At 53.6% G+C, this 16,216-nt stretch overlaps 1 protein-coding gene across 2 annotated transcripts in view; it reads left to right on the plus strand.

Moving 5' to 3' along the window:
* Nucleotides 1–11,627: 11,627 nt before the first annotated feature.
* PRKCB (protein kinase C beta) overlaps nt 11,628–16,216 on the plus strand; it is a 75,252-nt gene continuing 70,663 nt past the window's right edge. For both annotated transcript variants that reach the window (XM_042864545.1, XM_042864544.1), the window contains exons 1-2: nt 11,628–11,797; nt 12,021–12,052. In XM_042864545.1, the coding sequence (XP_042720479.1) occupies nt 11,628–11,797; nt 12,021–12,052 (202 nt within the window). The remainder of the gene's footprint in view (nt 11,798–12,020; nt 12,053–16,216) is intronic.

A 16,216-nucleotide genomic window follows, 5' to 3' on the forward strand; every position in this document is an offset into this window, starting at 1 on the left:
ACGCTGGGATGGCACTGCCGTGCCCCGGCCATGCACCACGTCTGTCCTGCAGGGCTGTGCCTGGCATCTGTGAGACTGCACGGCTCCATGCTACAGGTGCAGCATGTGGCTGTGGCTGGCAGCTCTGTACCACTGCTGCTAGGCTGCTCCTGGGCCCCTCTGCTCCCCTGGGGGCTGTGAGAGCTACTGGTTGCGGAGCAGAGCAGCTGCTGTTACCTCCATACGATTGGCACAAAGCTGAGTAAAGCAACACGTGCCCCCCATTGCTGGCACCAATTGATTCCTATACTGTTTATGACTATTATTTAAGGAGTGTGCACATGCTGGGAGCTTCCCAGCTCCAAACATGCTGGGGGCACCAACACCTTCTGCCCACTCATGCAGTATGTTGTCCTGCATTTCTGCTGTCCCCCCATAGACTGTGCAGCATTCAGTTTTCCCCTGCATGCACCTGGGACTCTTTGCTGTGCAGGGAACCTGACTGAGCTGCATGTGGCTGTGCTGCACTCCATGTGGCTGTGTTGCGTGTGGCTGTGCTGCGTGTGGCTGTGCTGCACTGTGTGTGGCTGTGCTGTGTGTAGCTGTGCTGTGTGTGGCTGTGGTGCACATGGACGGACACTGGCTAAAGATTCTGCAATGTCCACATTATTTTGCAGTCTGTGCCAACAGAACTGCCCCTGCAGCTGCATGCTAGGAGCCCAGATGCAGTTTTTGGAGGCTTCTCGGCATGCTGAACAAAAAGGGAAATGGGAATGGGAGGGAAGCCCACACTGGCTGCTGGCAGAAATACATGATTTCTGAGATAACAGCTGGCATGGGGAGAGCAGCCAGTGCCAACATCTGCACACTGGGGATCTATCCCCATCCCTAAATCACCCTGGCCTCTCGGGATGGAGGTGTTGGCAGTGACCCCTCCCACATCTTGGCAGGCTCTGCACAGCAATGACACCAGCACACAGCTGTTCTGCAGTCCCTCCCAGGAGAGCTTTTGGCTGTTCTGAATTTTGCAAACTTTTAAACACGGCTGGAGGTTTCTGAGCACATCTGAGGAAGGCAGCGTTGTCTGGGGGGGGGTAGCAGAAGTGGCTGAGGTTCCAATCAGTGTCTGATGCTGTTCTCCTACAAGCACTACTATGAGGTGCCCAGGAGAAGGGGTCATCCTGGGGATGCAGTGCCACACTTGGAATGGGGACAGACAGGAGCATTTCTGTGGGGATCATGGGGGAAACCGCATGGGATGGGCTGGGACACAGCACCAGAGGAGGAAAACCAATGGGGTTGGGCAGAAATGGCCCCGCAGCACCTGGCACAGGGAAGGAGCTCCTTCCAGGTCCCCGCCGTCCCCATGGGTCTGGCAGAATCCTTTCCAGTGCATCTCACTATTTTCAGCTCACTCGCTATTTTCAGTCAAGGAAATGACCCACACATGCGCACACGCTTGTACACAGAGCCGTGCTTTTTATTGCGAAAAGAGTGAGGCTGGAGGGAGGAAAGGTCCCACCGGAACGGCCCCGGCCCAGGTGAGCTGGGCGAGGGGGCTGCGTGCTCGGGAAGGAAAGTGCTGCAACCCGCTACGAGACAAACAGCGCGCAGATGTCACCGGGACCGTCGTCATGGCAACGCTGCAAAAAATGCCGGAACAAACAGCGAAGGCAACCGCGAGGACTCCCCGGGCTGTGGGGCTGCGGCTGGGGGGCACCGTGGGCACCGGGAGCCGCCTGCGCTGCTCGGGGCAGAGCTCAGCCGAAGCGCGCCTGCGGCCGCAGGGGTGAACAAGCGACCACCTTCCTCTTTCGGGAGGAAACACGGCCCGTGGCATCCGCAGGAAGCACAGTTATAGCTGCAGCTGCTGCTGCGCGGGAGCTGTGCTGCACCCCTGCTCCATAGTGCACCTGTGGACATCCTCATGTCCTTCCCCTTTTTGCTGTTGATGTGTTCGGCGCACTCATTTTTGATTTGTCAGGGTGACTTTTAATAAAGCATCCGTAATACATGTTGTTTTTCCCCGACTATTATTAAAGAGCTTAATTTATGCTAATTAAATACCAATTAACTTCCAAGCACTTAATGTGCTTTAAGGACATAAAATACATCTCATTCCCATTCAGTTAATTCCACATCAGGCCTGGCCATGGGTCTGCACTGCGTTTAACGGTGCGTGGATCTGCAGCACAGCCAGAGCCCTGCATGCTGGCTGCGAAGCTCCTGGTGCCCATCAGGAGAGTGTCCCCAGGCTGTCCCCACACCGCTCCCCAGCACTGCAGCTCTCCCGTTAAGCACAAGTTTTCACTTTTTTGCACTGGCCTTTTCCTCTCTGCAATCCTAGCACTAGGAGCTGCTCTGTCCTGGGGCAGGTGTAAGCACTCTGCATCTTCGGACCAAATAGTTTCCCAGCAGTGGTGTGGAGCTGCTGGCAGCCATGCTTTCTGCCTGGGCTGATGACACTTTTTTGGTGGCTGGTGTCTGCACAGGGCACAGCTGCTGGGATTTGGCACCACACTGCAGGGCTGAGCTGCTCCACACAGATGTGTGAATTAATGAGCCAGCTAATGTGGCTCAGTGCCTCCTTGCCTCTCAGACCTCTCGGCACCACAACAGCCGCAAGGATGGGGATGATGAAATAGGGGAGCTGGGCAGCAGAGCAGGGGATCCCAGTGCTAATGCAACACATGGAAGAGCAAAGCAATACGTGGCAGTGCAAAGCAACACATAGCAGCGAGGCTGAGCAGCAGGGATAGAGGCTAGCAGTGGGATCGGGGCAGCTGTCCTTTGTCCTTGAGTCAGGACCAACCAGGTTGGTTTGGTTGTTATGTCCACCTGGGACAGGGCTTCCCACCTTGCAGCAAACACAGCTGCATCTGCTAAGGAGGGCGGAGGGCTTTAATGAGCAGCCCCACAGCAGAGGAGTTCTGTGCTTACCTTTTGTCCTGTGGCTGAGTGCTATAGCACAGGAGTGAGCACCCTCCTGCCCTGCTCAGGATGTGCAGATTTCTGTAGAAGAATGTTCTGTGCTGCTGAATGAGGCTGCAGGAGCAGCAGGACTGTGCTCACCTCTGTGTCCTGCACTGCTGCAGTAGGTAGAGTGCTGCTAGGAGCTGTGGCTGCTGGCACTCAGCTCCTGGGAGCTGGGGAGCACCAATGGCTGCTGACTGCCGGGCCAGGCCGTGCTGGGGGTGAGGATGGCGGTGGTTGTGTGGGCACCAGCACGGGGACACAGGGGATGGTGGAGGTGGGTGACGACATGTGGGGCTGGCACTGCACATGAGCTGGTATCTGTATGTAGGAGATGGGGAGAGAGGCAATGGGAAAGGGAGTGGGAGTCTGCAGTGTGCATTGGAAGAGCTCTCACCACAGGTCTGAGCAGGGCAGGGCTGGGCTGGTGCCCTTTGTTGCTGTGCCCATTTGGTGCCTGAGGCCAGGGAATGTGTTCCTGTGCTGTTCTATTTGGTCTGAAGCTGGGGACCAAGGCACAAATGCCAGAGCAGGCTCCCCGCTGATTAGCATGTATGCAAAGAGCCCTAACGAGCTTCAGCATTGTGCACAGAGCACTGCGGGGGCCCACAGCTGGGTGTGGGGTGCTGGGAGGGGGCTGAGGTGGTATCTGCTTGGAGCAGCAGTGGCATCCCCAGCTGAGCTCTAGGATCTCTGCCCTGGGACCCTGTGTGAGGGCGTGAGAGGTCCTAGATGGAAGGAAGCGGGGCTGGGGGGTGGCTACCGCTCTGCTTCCCACCCCCACTTCTGCTTTTTCTTCTCATTCTATTGATCTTTAATTTCTTTTCACTTTCTGTCATCGCAGCCCACTCGGGCTCCCTGGGGAGCAGCTGGTAGCAGCCTCCTGGGGGAACGGGGGCTGGGGTCTCCTCCGCATGAGTGCAGCACTGTGGGCCCAACTCCCCCTGAGCCCCTCTTCCTGCCTGCATGGTGCCTCCAGCCCCACTCCCTGACCCCGAGGTGTTTCTCTACTCAGCATTGCTCGAGCCGGGAGGATTTTTATTTTGCAGGGTTTTTAAAAAGGGTTCAGATAGATTTTTTTTATTTTCAAGTAATACTACTTTTTTTTTTTTTTTCTTTCAGCTCTTTTTATTGTGATTGTTTATTATTTCCTCTCTGCAAACAGAAACCACATCGGGCAAAGCCTTAGCTACTAATTTGCACTTATGCAGATGTGATGAGGTTCAGGCACATAACTCCTCAGCCTGCACAAGCACAACCCCAGTACTAGAGGTCCCAATGCCCTGGTACCCCCCGCCCATCCCTGGTCCCCAGAGCTCCCTGGGGCACAGCTACTGCCCCCCAGCACACAGAGCCAGCCCTTGCTTCTGGTCACCATGGAGACCCAGGAGGAGGATTTTGAACCATCTCAGAGAAAACTTGGCAATTCTCTAGGCTTTGTGTAGCCATAGGCTTGGGCTGCAGAGCTGCCTGTGTGACCATGCACTCCATCCCAGGCCATGGCAGTGGTGGCCATAGGGTGGGTGGCATGGGATGACAGAAATCACTGCATCCCTTTCTTCTAAACCACATTCCTAATTTGTCCCCATAGCGGACAATCCCACTGTCGACCTTCAACCTGAGGAATGGGTTTGCAGAAACAAGGGTTGCTGTTTGCTGCTGCCAGGTTGGATTTTGGAGGGCATGAAACTTCTGGCTGTGTCTCAGCAGCAAGCAGCCAGATGGAGAGAAGGATGGATGGGTGGACGGACAGATGGATGGACACGGTGGTGCTTGCCTGCAGGTCTCTGTGTGGGGCTCCCCTCAAGCTGAGGACGGGTGGGAGCAGAGGCTCGGTTGGAGGGGAATGCTAATCGGAGTGTGTGCTGGCAGCAGGCAGAATGCTGCACAATAAATAGCCATTTTAATTACCGCACAATATTTACAAGATTGCTTCCTCATTTAGGAAATTAAAACAAATGCTCCATCAAAATGATCAACATTGTACAGAGAAGCAGAGGGCTGATAGAGAAATACATCGGCTGTTAATGAAAGAGTAATTGGCACCTTGGTTCCGGCGTGGCTTCCTCCTCCTCTGTACAACCACGGCATGAATGACGGCACAGGACAGCCCTGGGTGGATGGCAATGGAGCGGGGCACAGACAGCAGTGCCCATACTGGGCTCCCAGCCCCACTGGGGCTCTTCAAAAAGAGGATGTGGGAAGGCTGGGTAGGGGATGCTGAGCTGCAAGACCTTCTTTCGCTCTAGAGGGGTTCTGCTGGCTGTTTTTGTCTGTCTGTCCTGCAGTTATCCCAGGAATGGGATAATGGCTGAAAGGACCCAGCTCTGGCTGCTTTGCTGTCTGTCTCCTGATGTTATTCCCAGGTCCTGGGATCACGTGAGGATTTAGGGACTCAGGCTTGAGGGGGAAAAAAGCTTTTTCAGCTACCCTGGATGCATATAATATGTCTCAGAATGTAGCAACAGACAGGCAGAGGGGATGGAATAGATGATATTGGGTTTCTGAGTATTTGAGATGGATAAAGTCATGTTGGGACTAAAGGAAGTGGGATAGTGCTAAGGTCCCCAGGGGGGCTGTGGTGGTCCCCACACTGCTGAGCATCCCACCAGCCCACTCCAACCCCAGGGACCATCCTAGGTTGGTATGGGCCCTCTAGGCACTGCTGTCCCTTCCCCCTCCCTGTGCCTTTCTTCATCTCCATTCTTCCTTTTTTTTTTGCAGCGCTTCTGTTGCCATGGGAACAGTGATATCAGTAATCGGGGTGGGGTTTCATGACATTGATGAGCACAGCAAAAGCCTATTTATGTAACGAGCGCAGGGCCCCTCTCCTATCTGGGCACACAGAGGGGTGAAGCACCGTCATGGGACCCTGCCCTGCACCCCTCTGTGCCTCCCACCCATCTGGTGCAGAGGCTGACAGTTGCAGAGATATGCAAGGTGTAGGGATGCATGGAGTACAGGGATGTATGAGATGAAGGGATGCACGGGGTGCAGGGATGCGTGTTGACACCAACCAAGGCAGAGGCAGGCAGGCAGGGACCAGCTCTGTGCAGCCCTGCCTGGCCATCATTCCTGCCCACCACGCAGCGCTGCCTTTTGCTTTTCCCACCGGGTGTATTAATCACAGCCTGTGTCAATAGCTTTTACTGTTTGGTCATTAAACCACAGAGAACGTCAAACAGGGGCAGTGCCCTGGCAAAGGCAGAGCTCGTTTGCTGCGTGGCTGGGGAGGCTTGGAGGACAGCTACAGAGATGCATCAGAAATAGGTCAGGCATACGACTTCCAAGGACATCTGAAGAAGCAGCAGGATTTAATTATGTTCAGATACCCGCTGACAGCCCAGCATTCAGAGGAGGAGATTCCACCTCAAATAGATCAGGGGAGATCGTGGCAGGATGGCCCTTCCCCTGCCAGGGAGGGGATCTCCTGGGCTGTGCTTGGGGTCTGGCGTGTGGGAGCACATGGATCTACAGGAGGAGTTGGGAAGATGAAGGGAGAAAGTGTGCAGCTCTGGGCTGTCACCAGGAGCCATGAGGCTGGGAGTCATTGTCACATAGTCTGGGTGCAATGAGTGCGTGGTTGATGGTAGCCACAAAACACAGAGGGGCAGAAACCAAAGTCAGGAGCTTAGTGTGCTTAGTGCCTGCCCAGAGTGCTGCGTGGGGCAAATTGGACTTGAAAGCAGCCAGATAAGCACTGTGCTCCTGTCCAAATCGAGTCAGTCATTTAGTTTGAGAGCAGTAAAAACCCCATGCAAATGTTTTCCATTCAAAAATTCTTTTGATTTCTAAATTAGGAAAGCAGCAGTTCTTTCTGTGTGGTTTGGGTTTTTTTTGTTGTTGTTTTTTTGTTTGTTTGTTTGTTTTTTGGTTTATATATTTATTTATTGCTGAAACATTTCAAATATTTCTGGAAATTCACCAACAGGTAGGTTGTTCTGTTTTCACAAACTTTTCATTGCTTTTCCTCCACAGCTTTTGTTTGCCTTTACATTCGTGGCCTGGGGATTGCTATCAGGTCCCTCAATGGAGAGCAAAGCATTCCTGCCCAGCTCCCACCAACAGTGGGTGTAAATGGTGTTGGTGGCATCTGAGCTGTGGGGTCAGCAGCCCAGTGCTAGTTCTGCACGTTGCTGCATTGGAAGCTCTGTGCGTGCAGCTGTGCCATCAAGGCCCCAAGATCAGAGATCACTCTCCAGCACAGGACGGGACAGCAGAACAGGGTGTGCCTGGTCCTGCTCTCCTCTGTGCCCTCACCTTTATGCTGCAGTAATTTCTGGTGGAAAATAGGGGATGGGCCAAGGCCAAGGCCACGACAGGAACGTCTCAGGGTTTCCATCAGGGTTTAAGGCTTTTCCCCAGGCTGGCACCAAACCCTGCAGCATGGCACCGTGATACTGCGGGCTCTGCTGGCTCAGGGTGCCACCGGCACGGCGGCTGTGAGCGATGCTTGCAGTCAATGGCTCGGCTGCAGGGAAAGCCCTCGCGAGGCAAAGCTTAATGAAGAAGTCAGCGTGCGCTGGGATCAGACCTGCCGCCTGTAACCGAGCCTCATTGTTATTTAAATTGGGCTCCTGGCAGGGCTGGGAGAATAACTCACGATCAGACAATTCTTCTGAGCAAGGCGATGAACCATGCACACGGAGCCAGGAGGCGGGCTGGGGAGAAGCTCGTGTGGCAGGGCAGTGGCAGTGAGCAGCTCCGAAGGCAGCAGTGTGCTGGGGCTGCGGGTCTGCCCCGTTCTCCTTGGCACACTGGGAAGCAGGAGCGCTCCCGTGCAACACAGGCTCACTTGTGTGCTCACCCCTCTCCCAAGGCGGTGGAAAATCCCCGCGGTTTGAATCAACGGCAAGGAGCGATGCCTGCTAGCCCTCTTACAGTCGGAGGATATGAAAGCCAGTTATTGATCAAATGGATTTGGAAACAGGCAGCAAAACCCAAAGGATTTTACCACTAACTTTGTTTAAGCAACGGTGCAGGAAGGCGGTTTGATGTGAGCCACTTTTGGGTATATGAAACAGAATTAATTTGTTCTTCCTGAAAACCCAGCAGAGAGGAATATGAAATATTTAAACCGCCCAACTGTGGTTGTGATGCTCTGAACCACACGGTCCCAGCGGGAATGACACTTCCCATGTGTGGAGGTCTGGAGCACTCCCACTGCAGCTTTGCTGTCCCTGCCCCTTGCCCAAATTGGAGACCCAAAGAAAGACAGAGATTTGCAGGCTTTCCTCACTGCATTTATTTATCTGCAATGTGCTGTGCCTTGAGCGGTGATGGGAGGAATGTTGCACATCCACACCAAGCTAGGAAGCAGCTCACCAAGCAGCCCAGCAGCTCCGTATCCCTCTGCCCCGTATGCTTGTGGGTGCTGTGAGTTCCAGCAGAACAACACGGGCTGGTGGGAGAGCCTGGAAATGGGGCACAAGCTGCTGAGAGTGTGCTGTGATGGGGGAGAAGCCTTTGAAGCCCCCTCCTCTGAGCAGATCTGGAAGCATCTCAGCAGCCCCAACAGTTTCTCCTGCAGGTCCCAAGGAGGCAGCAATTCCTGCGCCTGCCCTGCCGCAATGAGAGCTGGATGTGAATGTGAGGTGACTGCTGCTGGGGTCTGGAACTGGAGCAGTGTCTGCGGCTGCACAGCTCTCCCATTGCTGGTGATCCTGCAGGGTTTACATAATGCCCCTGTCCTGGCACTGGGGCTGCTTGGCTTTGTGCTTCTGCTGAAGATGCTCTCCCCACAGTGGATGTGCAAGCTGGGCTCTCCCCTCTTGAATGTCACTTCTCTCTTTGCTCTTTGTCCTCAAGATGTGAAACATGCAAAAATGGTGAGAGCAGAAAGGGAAACCCCAGAGCATCTGACAGAGCTCTGGGCACTGGGAAGCCCCCCATTCACCCCCTGTGTCACGGGGGCAGGACAGGGATACTTGGCAGGGGCAGCACAAACTCCACAGCACTGCTGCAGGCACATGGCCCTAGGTACCAGGGCAGAACCCACCTGCAGCTCTGTGACTGAGAGTAATGGGAGGCACTTCCAAAGGCTGATGATGTCCTAAAGAAGAACACAGTATATGGAGGTATCTGCATGGACAATCTGAGGCGAGAGACTTTAAAACTCTGCTTAAGTCCCCCCAGAGCTGGGGCCAGCAGGAGCCGTTCTCAGGGTCACAGGCAACTGGAGCCCATCCCTGTGTTGGGTTTCCTGGCACGGCGCAGGGTGAGACGGCATCCGCACAGCACACAGGGGCTGCTGAGGCACCTTTATATCTCATTAGAGCTCCACTTTTCCTCCACCTGCTTCCTGTGGGGGATTTAGGTTCCTAAGAAACATGCACTGAGAAAATGAGAAAATCTTCTGTCAGCCTCATTGGATTTACTTAGAGGGAGCTGATCTGGGCACAGCTGGCACAGTGTCCCTATGCCATAGGGGTTGGTCAGGACCTTGTCTGCCTCCTGTGTGCAAGATCCTTTGTGGAGCACTGAGCTCCAGCTCAGGGAGGTGTAGGGCTACACTGCTGGCTCTGCTCTGTCTGGAAGATTCCATAAAACTGCAGGTTTATGGGAATGGGAATGAACTCTGCTGTGTTTGCCTCTGCTCCATGCATTGCACTACTGTGTGAGCGTTGGTTCAGTTCTGTTCATGTGCTCATCCTCTCCTTGCACCTCTGAAGGCTTTACTTGCGTTAATAAATACAATAATTTTCTCATGAAGGAGCTGCGTGGATGCTCAGCCCGATGTGTTCTTGGTGTGTGGGGGATCTGAGAACCCAGCTCCTGTGGAAATTACTATGGCTTTGGAAGTCCCATCTTTAATATAACATGAATCTCAGTGTGTTAAATAATGAAAACGGTAAAGTAAGGGAAAATAAGAAAAAAGAAAGCAGCCTCCTGAAACCAGAAACCATACCTGGCTTTTGTTTTGAGGCTCGGCAGAAGGAGGAAAGCTTGAATGTGAATACTGACATGATTATCAGTGATTGTATGGGGAAATTAAAGACATCTCCGTGGTTTCTGCTGCTGCTGGGTTTCATATACAACTGCTATGAGGGCTGTGTTTGGAAAATGGGTACATGCATTAAAAGAACAACAAAGAAGAAATAGCAAAGCACAGTTAAAAAGAGCAGAATTTAGCTTGGCATGGCTACATGCTAAGTGCAGCATGCACTTAGGATTATATACCAGTTTCCTTTACAAGAGTACACAGGAAAAGCATCAAAATGACCTGTTATTATTTTTCTTATTCCTCCCATTCCTTTGCATGCATAAAAAGCTATTTCTGTTGTGAAGATTTCCATGTGCAAAGCTCCATGAATGGGCCCGGGCCTCAATCAGGGGCCCCGCAGCTGTACCACCTCCAGCCAGCAGCCAGAACGTCTCTGCACCTCCTCGGGACAAAAGCTCTGCATGGAGAGGGATGCCTGCAATTTGTCTCCCCTCCTTAGCATTAAGATTGCAGGGTGCTGGGTGTTAGTAACAAGCTGTCTGCTTATGGAAAGACACTGCCAGCAGGACAGGTCAGCTCTGCATTTATGATTATAATGGAGCTTTTTAAACAGCTGCATAATAGCAGCTCTGGGTCTATTTCTGGTGCCCTCTTGGGCACCAAATTCCATGAAGCTCTGGGGGCACTCTTTGGAGCAAGAGCGTGTGGGCAGGAGGGCTGAGACAAGGCAGTGCAGGGGCAGTCACAGTCATAGTTGTTATGTTTTGGTAAAGCTGCCTTCCATTATGATTTAATGCTCCCAGAGCAGGCTCAGTGCATGGGGCTGGCACGAGGAGAGCTGAAGGGGTAACTGTGGTGGGGGGAGGGGGGTGGGGAGCTCTCTGTAGTGCCACAGGCAGGGGGTGAGGAGGTGGTTGGTATGGGATGGGAGTTGACCTGGAGGCTTCAGTGAGATGTGAAAATGAGGCTATTGTTGGAGTTGTAATAGCACCGTAATTTTTTGAAGTGCTATTGTTTGTACTATAAGTCCTGAAATCATCCTAGGTGCACTCCTGAGCTTTGCATCCCCCCTTCCCGGGCTGCTGTTGGCTCACATTGCACAGGAAATCAGGGCAGAACAAACGATCTTGGCTTTAGCGCTGTAAAGCTTTTGAGTTTGGGAACAGCAGTATTCCTGCCAGCTCTGCAGCAAGCATTCATCACCCAGCATAGGTGCCTCCTGCGAGTGACCTGAAGCCAGGATTTCCCTGTGGATTCTTATGTACCCTAGTTACTGTCTCTGCTGTTATTGCGTGCCACAGCCCAGTGACTCACGCTCGCCCCGTCCCTGCCCGCAGCACAGCACGGGCCGAGGATGCGCCCGTGGGCGCGGGGCCGCGGTCCGGGATGCAGGTGCTGTATGCAAATCAACGCATGGGCGGAGCCCCGTTGGGCCACGCCCACTCGCGCATCGATACCGATGTTATCAGCATGCAAAGCGGGGGCTTGGGGGCGGGGCTTGAGTCGAGAGGGGCGAGAGGGAGGCGGGGTCTGTTGTTAGAGGGCGGGGCTTGTTATGCAGATGAAGGGCGGAGTTGAGGTGATATGTAGATGAGGGGGCGGGGCACCGCCGGGTGTGTGTCGCTGCCTCCCGCCACAGCTGCAGCCAGAGGTGCTGAGCGCCGCCGAGCCCAGCAGCTGAGCCGAGCCGGGTGGAGCCGAGCCCAGCCCAGCCCGGCGCCCGCAGCGCAGCATGGCCGAGCCGCCGGCGGCGCCGGGCCCCGAGGGAGAGGAGGGCCCGGTGCGCTTCGCCCGCAAGGGAGCCCTGCGGCAGAAGAACGTGCACGAGGTGAAGAACCACAAGTTCACGGCGCGCTTCTTCAAGCAGCCCACCTTCTGCAGCCACTGCACCGACTTCATCTGGTGAGCGTCCGCTCCGTACCTTCCCCCACCCCATCCCCCCTCCCGATTCCCGTCAAATCCCCACCCTGATCCGCATCTGCAGCCCGAACCCCCCTCAGCCACATCCGGACCCCGCTTTTCCCCCCTCCTGGTCCCCTCACCCTGCCCCCGTCCCCTCTACCTCCCGGTGCCGGTGCTCAGCCTTTCTCTCTCTCTCTCTCTCTTTCTCTCTCTCTCCCCGCAGGGGTTTCGGCAAGCAGGGCTTCCAGTGTCAAGGTGAGTGTCGCGCATCGGGGCCGCGGGGCACAGGGGCAGGGAGAGGGCTGAGAAGCAGCTTCGTCATTTCATACCCCCATCTGGAGCAGACGGTCGGTGCGTTAGGGTCGCTCGTGGGGAGGGTTTTGGCACCCCAAAATGAGCAGAAGGCTGCATAGGCACTCCCTTCCTCCCTGCCTCTCACAACTTCCCCCCCCCCCCCCCCCCCCCCTTAAACAAAAAAAAAAAAGGCAGAGTTTGATGGTTTTTAATACATTTAATGTGTAGAGGTTTGGTAATGGCAGGCGGGCGGCTGGGCCAGCAGCGCGGGGCCATGGCTGTGCAGGCTGAGGAACTTCAATGGCTCTGTTGTGTTGCTGGGGAAAAATGAGGCGTTACAGCAAAATGTGCCGTGAGAGCTGCTGGGTTACTACAGGTGGAGTTCTTGGTTCTGATAGTGCTGGGGGTCAGGAGGGGCTCTCTGGGCTGCCCTTGCACACCGAGCTGTGGTAACCCTCTTTTGCTTGGCTCTTGTGAGGCTGCAAGATCTCCAGCAAAGGAGTGGAGGAGGGGATGCAGGTCCCACCTGTGTGGGGTTACAGCCCTGGACTCATGGCTCAGCCTTGTAATTGCTGGCACTTGCTCTAGTGAGGATTTGGGTAAAGCTCTGTCTTGGCAGGAGACTGAATGCCAAGATAAGGAATAAAACCGCTGTTTAACTCAGTAGCACAGGAACAGCTCATTTTGGCACACCTTGCTTGTGCCTCATGCTCCTGGGTGACCTGGGCAACCCACCAAGGCTGCTGTCTGTCTCAGACTCCCAAATGTTGGCACTTGGGGCAGAGGAATGTTGCAACCTGTCCTGCTGCTGCTGCTCAGGACAGGGCTTCCCTCTACCCGAGGTTCCACACACAGGCAATGAAGCAGTGCTATGTGAAGGAGTTCTGTGCATCTTATACTTCTGTGGGTCTTCCTAGTCTTACTTAGCCCTCAATTCTGCCTTTCCTTATGGTGTGTGCAGTGTTCTGGTTGGCATATTTGTACAAACACAGCAGCTCTGAAATCTGCTGTGCCCTAAAGAAGGCTGAGGGGCAGGGGGCTCATCTGAGGAGGGGGGGCAGGGCTTGTTCTTTTCTCCTGTGTAATTCATGGTCGTTTGCTCTGTTCTTCCTGTAGTATTCAATGTCAGCTCATTTGAACCTTTTCAAGCATCTTTCAGCTGTTGAGAACTGTTGCTGAAACCTGTCATTGTGCGCTTGCTTTGAGGCTTAACTCTTAAGGTTTCTGATATCAAATCTCTTTCTAGTGTAAGGGCAGTAAATGGGACCCATAAGGGCAGCCTCAGAGGTGCTGATGCACAGCTGTTGGCCACCAACTGTCCGTGTTTGGCTGTGGGGCAAAACAGAGCTCCTGTGCCCTGGAAGCTGCAGGGCTGTGATCACACCATAGGATTCCCACTGCAGTGCTGTGCTCGGTGATGCTGCCAAAAGTGTGTGACTGGTCTGTAACGTCCTTCTGTCATAGAAACTGCTTTCCAGGTTATTCTGGTATGACAGACATGAGAACAGCTTTAATTCAACTTTAATAATTGCCCGACTGTTGTATCCTACTGTTAGCAGGGATGGCTGGAAACATAGCTAAGGCACATGCCTGTCTTGTTTCTAAGCTGTTTCTTATTGCCATGCTTAAGTAGGTTTTCACCTGTGCCCTGATTTCTTTCTAGGGCATTTGCAATAATTAGATTGTTAATTAGCTCATTACTTGTGACTTTTGGCAGGAAGTTTGCAGAAACTGACTCATTGTAGCTTGAAATACTAATGGATACTGCAAATGCCACCTAACTGCTTGCTAATCTCCTTATCCTTGTATACAATCTCCTTCTTATCCTTGCATACATCTGAAGGGAACACTTCTGGAAGCTATCAAGAATGGAGCTCTAGGTCTCCTTCTCCTGGGAGCCGCTACCTCTGTTAGCATTTCCTTTTCTGTTAATATTCCTGTTCAGCATCCTTGGGGCACCTTTTTCCTGTTGGCCAGCAGCTCTCAGGCTCTGTAGGTCGGGGTGCTGGGTGTGCTGGAGGTATTAGGAGGGCACCTGTGCTGCCAGCAGGGTCTGCTCAGCTGCAGTTAATGCTGTGCTGCTGGGCTGTGCCTGACCCAGAGCCTGGGAAGCGGTGCTCATGGGGAGGTGAGGAGTCATGTAATGTGATTCTCAGTTACAAGCAAAAATAACCTGCATCTGTTAGACTGCTTTCACGTGTACAAAATAGGAAAGATCTTGGAAAGAAGGATCTTGGTTCCTAAAGAGGAGAAGGGGGGAAAAAAAAGGGCACCATTCAGTAGTGAGTGCTTGGATCTCCTGTAGTGAGTTTTCTGGGTGCATTGTTCACTTCCTTCCCCTAGAATTGACACAGTAAGCAAACATATCCTTCAAATTTAATCTTTCCAGACTTGGTCCCATACGCATATCCTTCTTCCACAGCTTCTTCTCCCAGCCCTCCAACACCAATGCTCTCACTTGTTGCTCTCCTGGAACAACACTCACTACAAAGCCTGAGTGGCTGAGGGTGTCAGGCAGGGCTCCCCTCCTCCCAGAGTGTTTCTCATGTATTTCTCAGCTGTCACAACCCCCCTTCCTCCCACACCTCGCTGCCCTCCAGACGGAAGTGAAACCCACTGCAGTGAAACCCAGCGTAGCTCAGGGCTGGCTTCATCTCATCGGCGGTGCGCTGCTATTGACTGCGTGTAGCAAGGGAGAAACAAAAGCAAAACAAACTCCAATCATTCAGAGTTGCCTCAAACCCAGTAATTTCGTGTCAACATATTATGCACAGTGGAGAAATGTTAGTGTTCAAATAGACTAATTAAAAATGTTACTGCAATTACTTTTGCGACACAAATGGTGCTAATTATATAATGCAGCAGAAATTGGAAACATAATTTTGGAGGGTTTCCGTGTGTCTCTTGGTGGTAGTACAATTTTCAGCACATGGCAGTGTGGTCTGTGATGCAGGGAGTGCTCTGTGGCTGCGGGCAATGGGGTGGGGGGTGGGGGGTGGGAGGGAAGTGGGGCCGGACCCCCATGCTGTGTCAGGTGGTTGGTGCTGCTGCAGGGCTGCATCAAACTGCGCTGGCAGGGAAAGCAGGAGGTGTGTGTGCCTTCACACTGGGGCTGTGTGACCAGAGTTCCTTCTAAGATGAGCGTTACAGCCTGAATGGAGCTGGATTCCCTAATCCTGCTCTTTCCTGTGCTGGATACCTCCTTCCTCAGCTGCTTTTTGGAGTTATTTGGGCAGGAAATCTGGGCTGGCAGAGGCCTCTTGCAGAGCCTGGCCCGTGGCTATCAGGTTCAGCAGGGATCACTGATACCTTCAGCCCTGTCAGTGTCTCCTTACAGCGCTGAAGGGTTCATTTTTGTTGCTCAGTGGATGTGGTTTCTCTCCACCCTCCCCCTTTACAATTAGCATGGTAGATTTTTCTTTATCTCCCAAGGTAACCGTCATCCTACAGTGATCTTAAAAGTTTGATGACAAAGTGGTCAGCTTCCTTCCTGGGGTGTCTCCGCTGACTGGGGCCATGCAGGGGGCTCTGAGCCAGCCCCATGGTTCCATGCTCCGTAGGTTTGCAGCAAGCAGAGCTGTTGGTCCCAGGGCTCCGATGAAGGATTTGAGTCTCTGTGATGGTGCTGCTCAAGCAATTGAGTCTCCCGGGGGAATTCAGTGCCTGGGCAGTCCCTCAGGAGACCCGCAGCAGATGGCATCAGCTCTGCGGTGTGCCTGCTGGCTTGTTTGCACGCAATCCTGTGAATTGTTCCAGCCTCGTGGGCTCGTGGGGTGCTGGTGCCTGGAGGTGGTGCTGAGCATGTGGCCGTGTGTAGCTGTGCGTGGGTCCCTGTCCTGGGGACACCTCCTGGGGAGCGAGCTGCAGGTTTTTGCTGGGCCTCCATCTCTGCAGATGGACCCCTGAGAGGAAATCGCCAGGGCCGCAAAGCAGAACAAGACCATGTATGTTGAATTTTTGGCATAAGGCAGGAGGTACAGCTCCTCTTACATCCCTCCTTTTCAAGTTCAGTGTGGGTTCTGTGAGTGCAGGGGTGAAGCTCAAGCTTGAGGAGTCCCACCAGCCCTTTAAGCAGGGCTGCTGCCCTCCCAGCCAGCAAGCAGGGCTCTTGCTCCTCTGAAGACA

Source organism: Lagopus leucura, unplaced genomic scaffold (genome assembly GCF_019238085.1).
Source record: "Lagopus leucura isolate 7727_CA_CO unplaced genomic scaffold, USGS_WTPT01 Super-Scaffold_760, whole genome shotgun sequence".
In the NCBI taxonomy this organism is placed as follows: domain Eukaryota; kingdom Metazoa; phylum Chordata; class Aves; order Galliformes; family Phasianidae; genus Lagopus; species Lagopus leucura.